Below are 21,331 nucleotides of genomic sequence, written 5' to 3' on the forward strand. Positions count from 1 at the left end.
CGGGTGAAAGAGTGTAGGGACTATATAAGGATAGTTCCTGCACTCTGCCAGTGCCTTGGCAACAAAGACTCCTAGCTTTCCCGAGTTTCTTGAGTTCCTGTCCCATCCTATTCTTCGGACTGACTCCTGCTTCGAAATTTGTCTGAACACAGACCACGAGTATCTCTGCCTGCCTCAATCAAAGAGACCCCACCTAAGTCCAGCTGGCCCTGGTACCAAAGGGCTCAAACTAAGGGGAACATGGGCTGGTAGTGGTGAAGCTCCAGTGGGGTCTCTGCTCCTCTCCAGCCTCGCCTGCTGATGGTGGGGACTTGTGGGGCTCCTCCCCACAGGTAGAGACAACAAGACAACTCCCCCTTGGTCCAAAGGTCCATGATCAGAACAATGTGTCAGACCCCCAGTGCACTGTGCATGGGTGTGCACGGACAATTGTTATTGGGCATCGCACTGAAGGTGCAGCAGTAGACTATTTGCCCAGGCTTCTGTTCACCCTCTCTCACACTTCCATACTCGTAGCCTCCTCTCCTGCTTGCCATCATGGGCAAGCAGGAGAGGAGGCTACGAGTATGGAAGAGGATGAGCTTTCCCCCCCCCAGTAACGGTGTGGTCATTGATCTTGTCATTGTCCGAACTTCTATCGATGCTGATTGATCGGTAAAACGACATGGAACTCCGGCAAATCTTCAGGCTCAGCAGCCTACACTGAGCACTCGCGGACTGCATTCCGTCAGTCCTGCCAGCACCCAAAGGTACAAAAATAGACAGCACAAGGACAGGACACAAACTAAACTGCAGGTGCAGTATTTATTTAATAAGTGATACAATTAGACTCTTCCAGGCTGCACAGCGACTTAAGGCCCGCCATGCAGCAGGCAGAGGAAATAAAGGAAAAAGAAAAAAGAAAAACAGCTGCAGCTCTAAAAATCACATTACAAAAACTTGAGAAGAGAGCAAAGCTGAACCCAGGGACACACACGGCTCTGCAGTAAAATAAAGAGACTGGAGACTCTGCCTAGGGGGCAGGGTGATAACTACAACTGCACATGCTCAGTAAGGAATGCTTGAAAGTTCTAGAATCTTTGAGATCAAAGTTCCGGGCTGGGCGCCATCCGATGATGTCACCCATGTGTGAGGACTGCCACCCTGCTTGTCCTCTGAGAAAGTGAAGGTTCTGGAGTGGCCATCACAGTCTCCTGACCTCAACCATGCAGTTCATGCTAGATAACCAAGAGGAATGGGCACATGAGAAAACAAAGGGCTTCATTCACAACTACCACAAACCGTCACTGATGCAAAAAGGGGACAATACACAATATTAAGAACTAAGAGCATGCAAACTTTTGAAAAGGAATATTTTATTATTTCTCTTATTGTTAGGGGTTTTTTTTAATTTAATGATTGTGCTATTGTGTGATGCATTAAAAAATTACAGACATGTTTTGTCTGATCACATGAATGATGTGGTGTACACTGAGGTTAGGCATTTGTGTATTACTGATGTTCTATTTTGGAAAATAAATACAGACTCGTTTATTTAATTTGTGATTTGTATATAGTGTCTGAGGGTCACATGCAATTTCACCCATATTAAGTTTACTTCTTAAAATACTACACATCTTACAAATTCTGCCAGGAGTATGTAAACCTATGAGCATAATTGTACATACCATGAGATTAATATTTCCCAGATAGATACACAGGCCTTTCTGTGGTTCAGGAATTTCACATAAAGAGTGTTTTCAACTATATCTACTAAAAACAAGGTGCTCTTTGTAATGTGGGATTTCATATGACTTTTTGCTAATATTTTGAAAAACAATACAAAGTAGAAACTTGGAGAGCGAGAGAGAGAGATCTTAACTGCTAGTCTTCCCACTTCTCTACACCCATTCAGCTAAGAAAACTATTGGGAAAGTGGCCATAAGAAGTTCCCCTGAGGAGGGCTGGAGGTGTTGTGGGAATTACGGGACCTGAATCTAACAAAAGCAATTTATAGTCTGTCACTTTCAAAGCCAATGACATCATATAGATGTTCGCTTTCTACACACAGTTAAAAGCTGTCAATAATAACTTCAGTTTGCAACAGATCACTTCGTGGAAGGTTGAAGTTTGGTCATGCAGTTATTTCAAAATGTTAATATATGGATTTGACAGATACATGAGAAGGGAAGTAGTTACATATTTTTTTTAGAATAAAAACTGAAATGTCTCCTTTAAGGTATCATTTGAAATTAGAGCTGGGCCAAGCACTCTTAAACCCTGGTTGATTTCAGTCACACTCATTCTAAGACAATTTTCTGAAGCCTCATTTATTTTTAATTTATATTTAACTTATCTTCAAAGATCAAGGCAGGTTACAATTAAGACCGTAAGCTCCACGGAGCAGGGACTGTCTCTTATGTGCACCTGTACACAGTGCCACATGTGTCTAGCGGTGCTACAGAAAGGGTATGTATGAGTAGTAGTTTCTCAGTTCCAAGGTCATCCCCTGAAAATGCTCTACATTCAGACTCAGGTCAGAGCATAGCAGCCCCTGAACTCATGCCTGGCACCAGAGACCAGACGGCCTTCTACATATCAATACTGGGAAAAGAAAAAAAAAAAAGGGAGGGGAGAAGAGAGAGACACCCCATGCAGACTTAAAAAGGAGAGGGCTACATTTTTAATCAAATCGAAACACTGAAACCTTTGAGCTTGGGAAAGCAGATTTGTTTAGAGACGAATGTATTATTTATACCAAACTTTTCATGTACTTACATACTTTCCTAATATCAATGAAGTTAAGAAATTGAATAAAGCGAAGCATCCAAAAATCAATCCAATGACAGTGTTACTGACACCCTTTTTCACGGCCTGGAAAAAAAAGGACAAAACAGCAAAAAAGTAAATTGCAGTAGAGAAAAAAAAAGGATGATAGATACATGATAACATTTAAGAAGAAAAAGTCATGATTAAAAGAATGATCATTACCTCTTGTGGGAAAAATGGGCCTAGTATAGAATAACAAATCATCGAACTAAAGTTAATTGAAGCTGTTGATATAAGGGTAAAAATCTGGTCTCTTGAAAGTCTTCTGGATGCCACTCGGGGAACTTCTGCCTTGTCAACATTTTCTTTAAAAGAAAAAAAGATTATATATATAATTTGCATTTATTGTTTAAATATTATACCTTTGCTGGATTACTGGGCCTTCCAATTATTGCAAAATGAAGCTGCTCATCTGATCTGATCTTGGGGAAGAGCCATAGAGACCACATACAGCCATATAGTATCAACATTGTCTTCATGCATAGATTTTGTCCATAAAATCTAGGTAGATGGCTTGCATTAGAACCAGATTCAGACTTGGCAGACAAGAAAGCAACTCCCAGAGGGAATGTACTGACCCAGATAATACTGGATCAGTACAAACAGACGCTCAGATTTGGCGGTGTGTGGCTCATACACCCTCTTTATCAAAGAGTTTACCCCCAGTTCATGAAAAGCCCATTAAGTTCAGACATCTAGGCTGCAAGATCTACTAATTCAGTCTAAGATTTAAAGAATTTCCTTCCTTTAAATTTTTTTGAGGAACACACACTCTGGTACACAAGTAATCCCAGATAAACTGCACTAAAAACTAAAGCACCACCACACCACAAGGACCAAATTCACATAGTTTACTACCAATTTGTCCAAAATGTATCTTATGGGAACCACCTCATGTGCATTACGATCAAAACTTCACTAACTAAACGAGCACTCTCCACAGCCGGGCCCACCCTCTGGAACTCATTACCACCGGATCTACGCCAAGAAACCTGTCATATAACTTTTAAGAAAAACCTAAAAACGTGGCTCTTCCGGCAAGCCTTTCCGGAATCGCAGGAACACTCTGACACGGGCCAAAGAGCAAAATAGTTCACTACAAGTTCCACGATCGCCCATATCTCTTCAAGGCCCGATTACACCTTATCTGGACTCCCTTGTTGAAAGTCTCCCTGGTTGAAAGTCTCCCTGGTTGATGCACCAATCCTTTAGCACATACATTACTCATATCTAGGCCCATAAACATTGGGCACTGCTACCTGTATATCCCAATTTACCACATGATTTATTTTTAGTCATTTTCTACATGAATTCACGTTATTTGTTAGCCCACTTGTTTTGAAAGTCTCCCTTGTTAATGCACTAATTCTTTAGCTCATGCATTACTCATATCTAGGCCCATAAACATTGGTCACTGTTACCTGTATATCCCAATTTAGCACATCATTTATTTTTAGTTATTTCCTACATGTATCCACGTTATTTGACGAGTTACTGTTGTCTATATCATATCTTATTTTATTATTTATTTTATTATATTTTAGTTATTTACTACATTTATTCACATTATTTGACGAGTCACTGTTGTCTATTTAATATATATACTTATGTTCAGAAACTCCGTTTATTGTAACGCCTTACCGTGACAGTTTTGTTTTATGGAAACCGACCTGATTTGATATTTGTATCAAGAATGTCGGTATATAAAAATTCTAAATAAATAAACGGAGTTTTCCAGACTTTTTATTTTAATATTTGGCTTAGGTTGCAATCGTGCTGGGCACGTACGCACATATCAGCACATTTTGAACCAAACTTGAGCCCATCAATTCACTTCAGGTAGATGCATTTGGTGGCTTATAAATAAGGAGGTGCATAAATGATCAAGTTAGAAGATGACTGGTATCATGTAGGACAGCAAAATAAAGGACCCTTTCTATCATGCACATGGGTAATTGCCAGGTTCTTGTGGCCTAGTTTTGGCCTCTGTTGGAAACAGGATGCTGGGCTTGATGGACCCTTGGTCTTTTCCAGCATGGCAATTTCTTATGTTTTTATGATCACTGGTTTCAGAGGCCTTCTCCCCACTCTAAAAAAAAAAAAAAAAGCAGCATTTCTTCATGATGAAAAGATTACTGAACAACGCAATGTCCTGGCATCAATGATGAGCATCCAGGCCTCAAATCGAAAAATTCCTGAGCTTATACAACTCTTGCTGTGCTGTAACACAGCAACTAATCCTAATCAGAACCTTAATTATAAACCGGTCAGGGTGTATCCTACATTATAACTACCAAAAAAAAGATGGCAGGCAGAGAAACAGAAACCAGAATGTGATGGCAGATTAAGGATTTTGAAGCCCAATTTACATCCTGTTACAATGCCACAGATGCCAGTTTATCTCTGGTTTGCCTCTCTCTTCCTTATGAATTAAAGATTAGGATAACCTGAGCAGAGAGTTTCTTAAAGTCTGTTTCTGCCTTCACCTCCTCATCTGGAGGCTGTTTCATGCAACCACCACCCATTCCATAACGACATTTTCTAATACTCTCGTCTACTCCCTTTGAGTTTCATATCATGACCCTCTGTTCTAGAAATTCTTGTGCATTTTTTATACCCAAGGTATTTCAATGTCTCTACCATATCTTGCGTTCTCCTCCTCACTACTTTTTAATATCTATTTTGCACAGACCTTCAAGATCTTAGTTGGCTTTTGTGAGCTTATCAGGTGTATGTGGATGACATTCAACTTTTTGCATGTGTACAATCCACTAGGCACAACAGAGATGCATGGATTCAAATTTGTTTATCCACCATCAAGAGATGGTTAGTACATAAACTTGCTTTAAACATCTCCAAATCAGAATTTACCATTATTCATTGTCATTATAACAATCATTTTCCTATGGCCATAGCCATCAATAATGTTGTATATGCAGACAAGGATAGAATGATTTGCATTTATTGTTTAAATATTATATCTTGGCTGGATTACTGGGCCTTCCATGTTCTACATTAAGGGCCTTGCAATTATTGCAAAATGAAGCTGCTCATCTGATCTTGGGGAAGAGCCATAGAGACCACATACACCCATCCTGAGCGACCTTCATTGGCTTACTGTTCAAAGCTTGGCTCCAATACACATCAACAATGCTTTCACCCCCTACATATCCACCTACGCTCACGTCACTCTGTCTCAAGCTTGCTTAGCAGTTACCGTCCCACAAGATGATTCACCTCACTGTACAGTACCAGCCTCAATCCTATGGAATATTTTACCACCACACATATCAACCTCGCACCAGACCTCCCACCCTTTAGAAAACTAATTAAAACTTGGGGCTCCTTAAAAGATGTGGCCGGGCCATTGCTGAGAAAGGTAAATTGTGATATTTTTATTTCCAATGGCATTATACCACAGATGCCTCAGAAAAGATGGACAGCTGGCTTCAAACCCTAAAGATATATCAGATATGCGCCATGGGGGAGAAAAGACCAGGACTGGAGCAGCTTGTCTTGTCAACCTGAGCTGGTAACACTAGGGTCAGAGGGTTCAGTTCTAGGCCCGGTCTTCTAGAATTTTTTTTTTGGTCCCTGTGATTGGCAGCTGCTGCCGATGAGGCCTGTCCACTGGCAGAGGAGCGCGTGGAGCGCGTGGGCAGACCGGCACTGAGGGCCAGCAACGGCGTCTGGTGACCGAGGAAGATTTTATGTAGCACAGCGGGCTTCAGTGCTGAAGGACGTGAAGCGCTCAACTAGCAACAACCTAAAAGAAGAGGTACCTGGAGGGGGAGGAATGAGTGTGTGTGTGTGTGGGGGGGGGGGGGCAGCCATGTGCGGGGGCCATTTTTAAATTTTCATTTTAAAGGAGCTACAGTGCTCAGTGGCTGAGACTGGACTGGTGGGGCACCTGTCAACCATACAACGGGCCTGCATGGGAGGGGGGCTAGATAGAAGCCAATCCTGAATAATGAATTGAGAGTTTAAAAATGTACTTTTAGTGCATCCTGTCTGGAACAATCTGTGTAACGTAATCCACAAAAATCTGATGGACATTTTAGGGAGTTAAACACTAGTACAAGCCCTTGTGTTTCCTTCATTACACTCACAAATGTATTTTAAGTGTTTTCTATGTATAAATACCTTGTAATAAAAGTAGTTTTAATCTCACATGTTTTGGGCTTGTTTTTTGGAACATAGTGCTTGTTCTTTCATGAAAAGCCGGTGAGGAAGCCCAGCCTCTCCCTGCACTCATTGCCTCCGCGTCTTCGACCTGGCCATCCTTGCCTGGCTGTTCCTGTGGCTTCTTGGGCCTTCCTGTTCTACCTTGCAGCCTTTGGGCTGTTTAGATTGCCCAGCCTTATAGCCTGATTGGGTCATCTTATTTGCTTTTTCTAGTCTGATCGCTGCCTCAGATCCAGGCCTTGCCTGGTCCCATGCGGTCCAGTTCCCATCTCAGGCCCTGCCTATATCCAGTTCCTGCCTGCCCAGAGTTATCTGCCGTGCTTCTGCCCAGGCCTAGTTTATGGTTCTAGCCTCGTCTCCAGCCCAGCGTGTATTCAGCTCCTCCTGCCAGCTTAAGTCTGCATCCCAAGTGTGCCTACTTTTCCACTATAGTATTCTCTAAAAAGAAAGTACTGCTGTCCCCCAGAACTTCACTTGCCAGCCCCCTCCCCTAGGGGGAGGGGGCTGGCAAGGTAGAAGATTGGCACATGACTGCAGGCAGGATAGGAGACATTTCCGTAGAGATGATCCATGATCCCAGCCTGCCGAACAACCCCCCACAAGAGTGGGTACAGGACTCCCTGCCAGCCTGGTGAGGAAAGAATAAAAAAAAAAACTTTTGTTACCTCTGCTGCTCGCTTCTGTAATCTATGCCAGTGTTGGGACCCAGTGTGCATCAGGTTTGGTAATCCTAATCCAGCCTGGTGGAGGTGTGTGAAATGCAAGATCGAGAACCCTGTATATTAGTCCTGGGGGAATTCTGTGCTACTGCGGAGCACAGTATTCCCCCCCCCCCACCCCCGCACAGACTTGCCAAAGGAGACCCCGGCATGCAGCAGAGCGCATGATGAAGGCCCCCCCCCCCCCGTGTTCTGCGAACAGAGTTGCGCCATTCGCAGTAAAGATGAAGGCCCCCCTCATGCCACAGGACGCGCTCCGCTCGCAGCGAAGATGAAGACCCCAGTGAGAGTGAATGTGAGGGAGGTGAGATGGGAGGGGGATGCTTGAGTGTGGGTGCCAGAACGAGGGAGCCCATATGAGGAGATTGTGAAGGATTGTGTGTGAGAGAGAGATTGGGAGCCTTGTGTATATGAGGGTGCTAGCCTGTGTTTAGGGATTGTGTATGTGTGAGACAGAGCCTGTGTGAAGGGGTGTGAGGGAGAGACATAGGTAGCCTGTGTGAGGATGGATGTGTGAAAGAGAAAGGGAGCTTCTGTGGGTGTGTGTGCAAGAGAGAGGGACCCTGTATGTGGGGATGTGTGTGTGAGAAAGGGAGCTTCTGTGGGTGTGTATGCAAGAGAGGGACCCTATATGAGGTGATGTGTGAATGCAAGAGAGTGAGGGCGCCTGTATGAGGGTGTGTGTATGTGTATTAGAGAGCGGGAGCATGTGTGTGTGAGAGAGAGGGAGGGACAGAGGGAGCCTGTGTGAGGGACAGCACTGAGAACGAGGTCAAACTCCGGGACTGGCAATAGAGTGGAAGGGGTTGAGCCTAGAGGTGGAGGGGAGAGATTCTGGCAGGTGGAGGAGTTGGGGGCCTGGGAGGGCAAAGCGGCCAGGGGAGTAGGGAATAGCAAGTGGAAGGGACACTTACAGTGAATTTCTAGGGGAATTCTGCATCTCTAAGTAATAACATTTTTCTGTATTAATTTAAAATGTAATTAAAGACTGTCATGTAAATTGTGTTATTTTGACCAATATAAAGTTTGCAGAATTTTGTTTGTGCGCAGAACTCCCCCAGGAGTAGTATATGCAAAGGTTTGTGATATACCCTGACTGAGTCCCAAATAACAAATTCCAGATATTGAAATGAGATTTGCCTCAGAAAATACCAAGCCCCCACTCATCCAGTTACAATTAAAATCAGTCAAAATATCTTAAAACAAATGCCTGCAAAAGTAACTTTTGCTTCAGAGTCCAGCACGCCCTTTGTTCTTCTGCCTCTGCGTCAGATTGCAGGAGTTTCAAAGCCAGTTCTTTTGACTCAAGACAGCAGCCTAACAGATCTCATCTCTGAAATAAACAGATTTGCAATATGCACAAGCCAAAGTGTAGCCTGAGGCAAAAATTCTTTCTGCTTCTGTTACCTCTAGAAATAGGATACAAGCCATGCCAGTTTGTCTAGACCAGAGCTTTCCAAAGTGTGTGTCACGCCACTTTAGTGTGTCGCCTGCAGTGTGCTGGTGTGTCGCACAAGCCCGGTGCACGTGATGGGGCGGAGCAAGTGGGAGCCAATGCGGCCGCCGGTGGACCTCATCCCACTGGCGGCTGAGTAGTAAAGTATCGCTGTGCTGTGCCGAGTCACACAGCAGGAAGATCGGCATGGCCGCGGTGGAGCTCACGTCACCACGGCCCGAAGAAAAAGGGCACGTCTAAACGTGCAGGTGCTCCTCCTCCTTCCTGTCCATGAAAACTGTTGCCGGAGCCGCACGGGCAGGAAGGAGGTGGAGCATCAGCCGCGTGCAGAAGAGGAGCAGCGTTGTTGCAGCGGGCGAGAAGAGGAGGAGGCCCGGTAGCAGGGTCCCCACCGTGGATCGGCCAGAGAAGATCAGGGCCGCTGCAGAGCCCATCCTGCAGCGACCCATGAAGAGGAAGCCCAGAGGTAAGAGAGGCTGAGGGCCCATAGAGTGTGTGTATGAGATGAGTTGAGAGATTGTGTGTGTGAATGAGAGCATGTGACAGTGAGAGCCTGTGCTTGAGCAAGGCAGCATATAGGAGTGAGAGAGAGCCTGGGTGTGTGAGAGTCAGACAGCATGTGGGAGTGAGAGAGAGCCTGGGTGTGTGAGAGTCAGACAGCATGTGCACGAGAGAGAGACTGTGTATGAATGATTGTATGAGGAAGAGAGAGAGAGAGAAAGCATGTGAGAATGAGAACCTGACTGTGTTAGAGGAAAGAAGATAGATGGAGAGAAAAGAAATAGAAAAAAAAGACAATATGTGAGGAATTGGCAAAAAAATAAGAAAGGGGAGGTGGAACAAAGAGCCTGTGACCAACCGATTAGAAAACTAAGATCAGACAGCAAGGGTAAAATAAAACAAACACTACTTTTTACTGATTGGCACATGTAATCTTTGGGAATGTGCAAGAATAGCACTCTCTCTATGCGGATCTCACAATGTACGAGGAAGTGGAAACCCACGGGGCCTGCACAGAGGAGGCAGCAGAATGGGCTTCATTGCCAATAGCAGCAATCGGCGCCTCCCAAATAGCCACGCGGCAACAGTGACAGTGGCAGCAGAGGAATGAGAGAGGCTCCGAGGTTGCTGGCAAAAGAAAGAGAGGGGGGTCTGCCTTTAGTGTGTGCATGTGTATGAATGGGTGTCTTCCTGGGGTTTGTATGTGTGAGAAGAGGTGCCTGCCTGTGTGTGGTGTATGTGTGTGTGTGTGTGTGTGTGTGAGAATGAATGTGTGCATGCCTGGGGGGATGGTGAGGGAGTGGTGTGAAAATGAATGGGAGCCTGCCTGGGGGTCAGTTTCAGCGTGTGAGAATGATTGGGAATGTGCCTGTGTTTGTGTGGGAGCCAGAGAGAGTGAGAGCATGAGTGTGTGAGAAAATCCAGGAGAGTAAGAGTTTGTGGGGGGGGGGGGGGTGTGGGGGGGGGGAGAGAGTGTCTTAGAGCCTGAGAGTGTGTCGGTGTCTGTGAGAGCGAGAGGTTATGGTGGGTATAAGAGCATGAATGTGTATGTATGTGACAGTGTATGTGTGAGGGAGAGAGGATATCCTCCTAATCCTTGACAATATCAGGGTGACTGGAAATCAAGAGCTCCCATGAATGGACAGCAGGGGCTTTTTAAAATCCTTAGTAGTTTTAATTATTGGGTGCTTTTTGCTATATGTGCTGTTTTGAAATATTTTATTGGTGTTTGGGAAATTGTAAAAAATGTATATGATTTTAATTAATAGAAATTCTATTTCAGTAGTTTTTAAATATTCTTTTTTTAGTATGGTTTTACTATTATAACTGATGCTTTATGTTTCTTGATTTTATTTCTTTTATGAGGAATGGTGGTTCTGTTTTTCCATTGTTAAATCACAGAGTCTGGCTTCTTGGGGTTTCCATTTCAGTTTTTTCTAATTTGTGCTCCTTTATTTTGTATTCTGTATTTGGTGAGGGTCTGTCTCTGCTCTGTGTTTGTGACCATGATGAGAGATTCTGCTATCATATAGTGTCTGTACAGGGATCTATAGCAAACGGGTTTGTTTTGTTTCCTCAGTAGGTGGTGTATTGGTATTCTAGGACCCAGTGTAATATTTACCCTTGCTTATTCACAGATAAGAGTTATTGTTGTTTGAGTCCTTGGTGTTATTACTGTTGTGTTACAATGGGATTGCAGTATAGATTTTGAGTGTCTTTTTGCGGGCTTGTGTGTTAGTTCACAATGTGCCTGGCAATGGAAGGTGGTTGTGCTGCTGTTACTGTGAGGTGACACCAGAATTTGAAAATATCTTTTAGTATGATGAGCTGTAAGGGAAACATCCAAGCTCCATTGTTTGGGGGAATTTCAGTGGATGCACAGAGTTACAGAACTGGAGGTGCAGGATTTATATTGACATTCTGTCCCTTTCTCTATATTCCAGACTTCACTCTCATAGCCGTATAGAATTAGTTGAATGAGGCTATCAAATAATTTTATAGTGTGAAACTGGCCAGCTTTTTTAAATTACGCAGAAGACCCTTTGGACTTTTTTTTATTAACACCAAATATTCAAAAGCTGTGTTCATCCCATCAAGCTCATATCTCTCATTAAAGAGGTAAACTGAATAAAAAAAAAAAAAAAAAACCAACTTTGTTTTATTATTGTTACTTATAAATTATAACAATAACATTCATCTTGGAATATTATATATTTTTAATATAAATGAAAGGTTTTCACAAGATAGTTTGGAAAGCTCTGGTCCAGACTACTTCAGTTCCTATTGAATCTACTTTCCTGCAGTCCCAAACTCATCCAGAAAAAAAAAAAAATCCCTTCACAACTCAATATAAGAACATGCCATACTGGGTCAGACCAAGGGTCCATCAAGCCCAGCATCCTGTTTCCAACAGAGGCAAAACCAGGCCACAAGAACCTGGCAAGTACCCAAACACTAAGTCTATTCCATGTTACCATTGCTAATAATAGCAGTGGTTATTTTCTAAGTCAACTTAATTAATAGCAGGTAATGGATTTCTCCTCCAAGAACTTATCCAATCCTTTTTTAAACCCAGCTACACTAACTGCACTAACCACGTCCTCTGGCAACAAATTCCAGAGTTTAATTATGTGTTGAATGAAAAAGAACTTTCTCCGATTTGTTTTAAATGTGCCATATGCTAACTTCATGGAGTGCCTCCTAGTCTATTATCTGAAAGAGTAAATAAGTCAAAGGACTTTAAAAATAATTCTAGTCCTGAGGTAGTTTCAGTGTCCATCTCCCAATTTTCGGAGTACTGCACACTCTAAAGATCCTTCAAATAGCAACTGCTCTTAGCCTAGTTTCATGACTTTCGGACAGTCTCAGTTTAGTTGATTGAGGGGAATTCACTGGTAATCTGGGTCCTACCAAGCCAGCTGTTTGTCAAGCCTTGAAAAAAAACCTGTTCCAACTACTAAAATGGTAGCCTGTGCCTTTTTAGGTAAAGAAACTCTGGTTAAACGATCTGTTCTTACCCCGGGCCTTGTTGTGAACCTTCACAGCCAAGCAGAATCCAGTGCCGGCTTCCAGGGCAAGTTTTGACTCCTCCCTGCCCTACAGAGATTGGCTCCGGAGTGTGTGTGTCACACACACGGTCTGCGCCACAGAATCCACGCCACGCTGCTGTCTCAGCTCGTCCAAAGATTCAGGCCGTCCGTCTTCCAAGCAGGGATCCCCTCAGCATGCGGCCACAGCACCCCCCCCAGAGACCGCACTTCAGCTGCCCCTGCAATCCAGGCCAGGAATCCACTTCAGACTGCCCCTTTCCATGAAATCTAAGTTTCTGTCTACAGAAAAGGAAAGTGGTGGAGGTCCTTTCTCAACGTTCGCTAGTTCTGTGGGTTTTTTTTTTTTTGTTTTTTTATATTTTCTTTTGATATTAGGTAATGGTTTCCCCTCTATTTGTAGGCTGCTGGTCTATGGGAGGTTAAAGTTATTTTCCTTGTTTTTGATATGACTAGCGATTTATCTGTTTTGCTCTTCTTGTATCACTCTCAAGTGTTTTGCTTGGAGGTAATTTTGAAACATTTATAAATAAATTTGAAAAAGAAAATCCATTTAAAATTGATGGGGAGAGGAGGGGGGGAATGAAAGAGCCCCCACAGCTGCTTAAGGTTTGCCGAGATAATAAAGTTGTCATTATCTTGCAAACAAGGTCAAACTAAACAACAGCATGACAAATGAGGAGGAAAGAAAATAGTTGCTGGACTGGAAGTGAGAATAAGTAACAGTATGTCACAATATTGGCTGCTAGGCAGCCCCCCCCCCCCCCCCCCCGCAGGGACCCTCACTGGGTCAGGCTCTGCCCTGGTCTAGTTGCCGACTTGAAGGCTGCGAGAGGCAACAAGGCCAGCCCTATAAGAACCTCCCTCACAGATTCCTCCGTGCCTCATCGAGTCATCTCGGCTCCTTGCTCTGATCAACTTTGTGCCTGTTCTTGTTACTGTGTGGCCTTCTTCTCTTGCCTCGTTTCCATGCGGCTCTACTGGCCTTCTTTCTTTGTTCCCAGTACAGTCTATTTAGGCCTTCTTGTCTGACAATTTATCTATCTTGTCCCTGTTCATTTCCCCTAGTTCTGTCTGGACCTCCCAGTAGCCCCTCCTCGTCTTTTGCCTGTCTTGCCTAGTCTTACCATTGTTTGCCTGTGTATACCTTGCCCTTTTCTTGTGTTCCTGTCCTGTCTGGATCTCCCTGAGGCCCTCCCAATTCCTTTGGGTTCCCCAGCAGCCCTTTTTGCCTGTGGATATAGGTATACAAGTGGCCTAGCCCGTTTGTGTATCTCTGCCTTTGTCAGTGTTCCCAGTGTAGCCTGTTCTGGCCTTGTTTGGTTCTATGTTCATTTCCTGTGGGCCTCCCAATGTCCTATCTAGGTCTCCTGGTGGCCTAGCCTTTCCGTTTCATGTTCCTGTGCCTAGTAGAGGCCTCTCAATGGCCTACCTGTTTCTGTGTTCCCTGTCTTACCCAGGCCTCCCCATGGCCTATCTAGCTTGCCTAATCGCTGCCTTGCACCTGTTAGGGTTTAGTTCATATTTTACCTTGCTCCTGCCTGTCTGTTTACCCTGTTCCTGAATTGTCTCTCCATGCTCCTGTGCTGCCCCGCCTTGACTCCTTCCAGCCTTGCTTCCCTGTCCTGCTTTTCCTTGTCCTCCCAGTCAGCCTCATCTCCTGCTGCTCACCCACCCTTGCTTTGCTGTTCTCCTCCTGCCTTCACCTCTCCCTGGACTGCGCCCTTGTCTTCCATCTCTGCCTCAACAGAGCCTACTGTGCATCCTGCCGGCCACCAGAACCTGCGGGCTCAACCCAAGGGGGGAGGTGGCTGGCCAGGCAGAAGAGCCTGCTGTGCTCGGCCGTAGAGCCCTGCACCACTCCTGCTGGGGGAACACCATGACAGTATATAAGCAAAAGAACTGCATGCGTTACACTGAGCAGCGTGCTCATGCCTCAGATTATCAGGCATAAGAAAGTCAAGTTAGTGAAGTGAGGCAACAAATATATACAATGTTAACCATTAGTACAATTTTCATTTTTTGTTGCACAGTGGCTTCCTTGAAGAACTACAGTACTTTTCTTTGTTGCTCAGCAAATTCTGGAATATGTGTAATAACTGGGTCAGAGTCCATGAAGAACTAATGTATCTATCTGAATAGGCATTAATGCAATTATGTTTATATTTACCTTTCTATGCAGAATATTACAAAGAGCTCCTCCCCACAAGTAGAACCCCAAACTGAATACAGATCAGCAATGCATCACCATTTTTTTTTTTTTTTTACTGTCCCAGAAAATAAAGCTTCAGCAGGACTGGAGGCAAGGGAGTCTCTCACTCCATGGGGCGGAAGCAATACCGTGTGCTGGCGGCCGCGCACAGCTTAACATGCGATCGGATGTGTGTTTTGGACGCGCGTCCATATCCCCCCCGATCCAAAATGGGGGATCAGCACATCCAAACCACCGCATAGCTAACAGCGCTCATCAAAAGTAAACGCACGCAGATGAGGCTCTTAGCTAATCCCCCGGGATCCAATAAATTTTCCACGCGACCAATGCACCATTGCATCGCGGCAAATTTTACACCAGCCAGGGCTGCCATAAAGATACGCCACGCTCAAGGGCACGTGGAGAAAAAAATCCTGCTTTTTGTGATTCCTCCTAATAGGATCTTAGTGATACTAAGTAGGAGGAACCAAATAATCAGGTTGGGGTTTTTTTTGTTTTGTTTTTTTTTTTAAAGTCTTTGAAAAAAAAAAATATTCTGGACGTCCAAAACACACACAAGATACACGGCCCGGGCAGTGCATCTTGTGTGTAAATGCTGGGTGCGTGTTAGGAAAACGGGCGCTCTACGCCGAGCACCCGTTTTCTGCGCAAAATTATTGCATCAGCCCCCATGTGCTTCTCTAAAGGGGGCACATTCAAAAGTGGCATAATTAAACGGACAGACAGATATCTTGCCCCAGGTGACCTGTTAAAATATATAAATGCCAATCTGCAGGAAATCAACCTCTCACTTTTGTAAATCCCTCAAGGCCCGATGCAGTAAGCTGCGCTGTGCACAATTTACCAACAAATGTGTGCAGACTTTACTCCAGGCACAGCAAGGAATTTTATGTACAACAATTGTGCACAAACCTGCATGAAACTCTGCACTCAAATTAGCACTCCTCCATTTAAATCCTGTGTTAACGAAGGCATTAGCCATTACTCCCTGGTGAAGAGAGGCTCGAAGGCTTAAAGCAGGTTCTTGATGCTGGAAATGTAACTTGTTCAGAGCTGGAGCAAAGTTACTTGGGCTAATATTAGTCTACGGGACTGAAGTCGGAGATGGTGGTGGAGGGATTCTATACTCCGATTTTAGGCACAAAACATTTTGTGCAAAGAAAAACCTCTGTACCAATCTCTTATGGGCATAAATCATGGTTTATGTACAGAGAATACAATTCATGTGCAGAAACCGTGCAAATCATATTTTATGCATATTAAGCATGTCTTCTGCATACAGTTTCAATTTAAAAAGTTAACTCCAGATACATTAGCATATTATTAGCTCACCGTATCAGGACATTAAAACATTAACATTTATTTCAATGTACACCGTTTTCCAACTGAAATAACATAAAAAAAACCCCAAAAAAAACAAACCAGTGTTGCTCCTGTCCTTTATCCATGCTGGTTAAACCATCCCCAACCCAAAAAAAAAAATCCAAAACTGATCAACCAATTGTCTAGATACGAAATAATCGAACTCCAACTCTGCTCAGATGCGCCATCACCGAACCCAGACATTTTGTGAAAACTCTCAGGGCTGACAAAAAGCCAAACAGGAGAACTTTGTACTGGTAGGGTTTGCATACAGTGGTAGCCTGCCCCCTATTGGTATCTCTGGCTGCAGCAGAGGGCTCTTTAAAGACTGATGTTGTTTTGGGGTGGTCTGTGAAGTTGGTTTCTGTTGATGCCATTCCCAAGGTCTTCCCCCCTTTGTGGGGTAGATTGCTGTTGCATCGAGGGAGACTGGAACAGAGGCTGCTGGATTCCCTTATTTATTTATTTATTGTTTTTATATACCGACATTCTACCTCAAATGAGATATCACACCGGTTTACATTCAGGTACTGTAGGTATTTCCCTATCCCCCGGAGGGCTTACAATCTAAGTTTTTGTACCTGAGGCAATGGAGGGTAAAGTGACCTGCCCAAGGTCACAAGGAGTGACAGCAGGACTTGAACCCTGGTCTCCTGGGTCAGAGTCCACTGCTCTAACCACTAGGCTATTCCTCCTCCCTAACTCCTTACTGACCTTATTTGGTCAGTAAGGTAAAAGGCTTTTATACTGGGGGTAATATTGGTGAGATCCCAAAGATCACCCCCCCCCCCGGCCCCATGGACAGTGATTGCACAGCCAAGGTCTGGTCTTATCTGTGAGACAGACAGTGACTTTTAGTTCTTTCCCTAAAGAGATTTTCACCAGTGCAAGGAAAGTCCACTAACTTGTCGTGGACATCTTGTATACCACTAGCTCTTAGCCAGGCCATATGGTGTGCTGGGATGGATGCTACTGAGGTTCTAGCCACCTTGCTGAAATCTTCACACACTGCATGGAGGTGGCGGCTTAGCCCTGTTCCATATCCAGAAGAGGAGATGGGGTTATGACCTCCCGTTCTTTCAACCTTACTTATGGTTTGAGCTGCTGGAGACAGACACTCATAAAAGTACTGCACAATGTAGAACTGGTGCTGCTGTATCCTCGACAAGAGCATAGAACCTTGGAAACTTTTTTCCCCAAAATCTAGTAATTTGTGGTCCATGCCAGGTGGTGAGTTGGAATGTAGTCTGGACTTTTTGCCTGTCGCATGGCTGACTCCACGTCGACAGAGTTATAGAGGGGCTGTACTATCCTGTATCCTGGTGATTTTTGCACCCAAAACTTTAACTCAAGTTTCCTTGCCACCATCACCAAAGAAGGGGTTTCCCAAAACTTTAGTAAAGATTTATATAGCACTGGATGCAATGGAAGGCCATTGGTTGGCTTGGGAGCTCCAAGATCCTCAAACTCATAACATCAGTGCAAGAGTCAGGCTCCTTCCAAATATCCACTTTTAAGAGGGTACCGACTTTCTCTGCAACGCGGGAGTATGAGAACTCTTCCAGTGGAGAGGAATGACTATTGTAAATCTGCTCCTATGGTAGGAGAACCTAGCAAGTTGGTTATGAATGACACCTCCTGAGGGAGGAATTAGCAATCTGATATAGGTTTGCTTCTCCAGAGTGGAGGAGTTAGCAAACTGTGGCAAATCTCTGTGAGGAGTAGCAATCTATTATCTTTTCTGCTAGAGATTAGCAATCTGTTAGAGTTGCTACCCCAGGAGGAAAGGGCTTGCCATGAACTCATCTCTTGAAGTGTGAGAGTTGAGCACTAATGTAGAATGGAGAATCCTTGGGTCGATGGCAGATGACAGCACCCTCAAAAGGATATCAAGAGAGGGATCACCGACTAGGCTGGAGTATGGAGACAGACACAGATAGTTCTTTATTAGACAGGTAGGAGGTGGCAGTAGTGAGCTGATGTGCCTGGCAGAGCAGCAGTCCTTCAGATCCTGGAACTTCTAACGCTGGGTTTGCTGAGCTGTAGAGAGAGACTCAGATAGTGAGTAGACAGGGTATGCTGGATACATAACAAGAAATAGATGATACACTCACTTAGATTAATAAGGCTCAGTAGCTGGAGAGAGTTAGGCCCTCGAGGAGCGAGTACCTGGCTCCTATCTGCAATAACAACTCACGATCTCTGTACCTGCGATAGCGTCAGACATAAGAGAATCTTCAGAGTCCTAGGAACATGGGCCCTCGAGGAGCGAGTACCGGTTCCTATATGCAACTGGAATAGAAACTCACAATGTTCACATCTGCGATCGCTTCCAGGTAATAGGGAGTCTGAGCATTCAGGGATGTAGGCCCTCGAGGAGTGAGTACCGGATCCCGTCGTGGCAATCTGAAAACAAGAGGAGAGAGCAGAGCCTCCGAGGAGCGGGTATCCCTGGTAAGTTCGATTCGTAAGCGTAGACAAAGACCTTTTATGTTCGAAACGGATGACGTCACTACGGGGGGACGCCCCCGAGGTTCGCGCCCTTGCTGGTACAAACTTCAGAGCGCGCACCTACGTCATCATGAACATGGCAGGTCCGCAGCGTCAGACCAGCCCGGGGACTCCGGGAAGAAACGGCGAGGAGAAGCTGTGGCAGTACTGTCCATCAGACCCGAAGGGAGTCGCCTCAGAGGTAGAGAGGGTGGAGCGAGGGCAAGAGCAGGCACAAACGCAACAATGACCCGTAATCTCCTCCAGTGGATCAGAAGTGATACTAGTGGAATTAGTTAGGACTACCTAGCAAAATGTAATTGTACTGTATGCTCTTGCCATTATTTAACTCCTTTAAGCACACAGCTTGTAGGCAAGCTTAGCAAAATCTTAATTATATATATCATCCTAGCTATATAAATTCTATATACAGCGTATAATGTTAATATATGTATAGGCAGATATATGACTACAGCTCTAACTACAAACCCCCTGCTGCATGCTATCATCATATTAGAACATAAGAAATTGCCATGCTGGGTCAAACCAAGGGTCCATCAAGCCCAGCATCCTGTTTCCAACAGAGGCCAAACCAGGCCACAAGAACCTGGCAATTAACCAAACACCAAGAAGATCCCAAGCTACTGATGCAATAGCAGTGGCTATTCCCTAAGTAAACTTGATTAATAGCTGTTAATGGACTTCTCCTCCAAGAACTTATCCAAACCTTTTTTGAACCCAGCTACACTAACTGCACTAACCACATCCTCTGGCAACAAATTCCAGACCTTAATTGTGCACTGACTGAAAAATAATTCTCTCAGATTAGTCTTAAATGTGCTACTTGCTAACTTCATGGAATGCCCCCGAGTCCTTCTGTTATCTGAAAGTATTAACACATTCACGACCTCTCATGATCTTAAAGACCTCTTTCATATCCCCCCCTCAGCCGTCTCTTCTGCAAGCTGAACAGCCCTAACCTCTTCAGCCTTTCCTCATAGGGGAGCTGTTCCATCCCCTTTATCATTTTGGTTGCCCTTCTCTGTACTTTCTCCATCACAATTATATCTTTTTTGAGATGCAGTGACCAGAATTGTACACAGTATTCAAGGTATGGTCTCACCATGGAGCGATACAGAGGCATTATGACATTTTCCGTTTTATTAACCATTCCCATCCTAATAATTCCCAACATTCTGTTTGCTTTTTTGACTGCTGCAGCACACTGAACCGACGATTTTAAAGTAATATCCACTACAATGCCTAGATCTTTTTCCTGGGTGGTAGCTCCTAATATGGAACCTAACATCGTGTAACTACAGCAAGGGTTATTTTTCTCTATATGCAACACCTTGCACTTGTCCACATTAAATTTCATTTTGTCTTTTGGATGCCCAATCTTCCAGTCTTGCAAGTTCCTCCTGTAATGTATCACAGTCTGCTTGTGATACATTACAGGCTAAGAGAGAATTTGAAAAGAAGTTGGCTGTAGAGGCAAAAACTCACAGTAAAAACTTTTTAAAATATATCCGAAGCAGAAAGCCTGTGAGGGAGTCAGTTGGACCGTTAGATGATCGAGGGGTTAAAGGGGCACTTAGAGAAGATAAGGCCATCGCGGAAAGATTAAATGATTTCTTTGCTTCGGTGTTTACTGAAGAGGATGTTGGGGAGGTACCCGTAATGGAGAAGGTTTTCATGGGTAATGATTCAGATGGACTGAATCAAATCACGGTGAATCTAGAAGATGTGGTAGGGCTGATTGACAAACTGAAGAGTAGTAAATCACCTGGACCGGATGGTAAAAACCCCAGAGTTCTGAAGGAACTAAAAAATGAAATTTCAGACCTATTAGTAAAAATTTGTAACTTATCATTAAAATCATCCATTGTACCTGAAGACTGGAGGATAGCAAATGTAACCCCAATATTTAAAAAGGGCTCCAGGGGCGATCCGGGAAACTACAGACCGGTTAGCCTGACTTCAGTGCCAGGAAAAATAGTGGAAAGTGTTCTAAACATCAAAATCACAGAACATATAGAAAGACATGGTTTAATGGAATAAAGTCAGCATGGCTTTACCCAGGGCAAGTCTTGCCTCACAAATCTGCTTCACTTTTTTGAAGGAGTTAATAAACATGAGGATAAAGGTGAACCGGTAGACATAGTATACTTGGATTTTCAGAAGGCGTTTGACAAAGTTCCTCATGAGAGGCTTCTAGGAAAAGTAAAAAGTCATGGGATAGGTGGTGATGTCCTTTCGTGGATTGCAAACTGGCTAAAAGACAGGAAACAGAGAGTAGGATTAAATGGGCAATTTTCTCAATGGAAGGGAGTGGACAGTGGAGGGATCTGTATTGGGACCCTTACTGTTCAATATATTTATAAATGATCTGGTCGCCACATTTCAAAAAAAATATAGTTGCAATGGAGAAGGTACAGAGAAGGGCTACCAAATGATAAGGGGAATGGAACAGTTCCCCTATGAAAAGACTAAAGAAGTTAGGACTTTTCAGCTTGGAGAAGAGACGACTGAGGGGGGATATGATAGAGGT

General features: G+C 44.2%; 1 protein-coding gene across 2 annotated transcripts in view; it reads right to left on the minus strand.

Annotated features, from left to right (window-relative positions):
* The window catches only part of SLC18B1 (solute carrier family 18 member B1), an 83,798-nt gene that overhangs the window by 58,949 nt on the left and 3,518 nt on the right, over window positions 1-21,331 (minus strand). For both annotated transcript variants that reach the window (XM_029596580.1, XM_029596581.1), the window contains exons 2-3: window positions 2,971-3,113; window positions 2,758-2,853 (exon numbers count right to left, since the gene is read on the minus strand). In XM_029596580.1, the coding sequence (XP_029452440.1) occupies window positions 2,758-2,853; window positions 2,971-3,113 (239 nt within the window). The remainder of the gene's footprint in view (window positions 1-2,757; window positions 2,854-2,970; window positions 3,114-21,331) is intronic.

The sequence above is a fragment of the Rhinatrema bivittatum genome, chromosome 3, assembly GCF_901001135.1.
Source record: "Rhinatrema bivittatum chromosome 3, aRhiBiv1.1, whole genome shotgun sequence".
NCBI lineage: Eukaryota > Metazoa > Chordata > Amphibia > Gymnophiona > Rhinatrematidae > Rhinatrema > Rhinatrema bivittatum.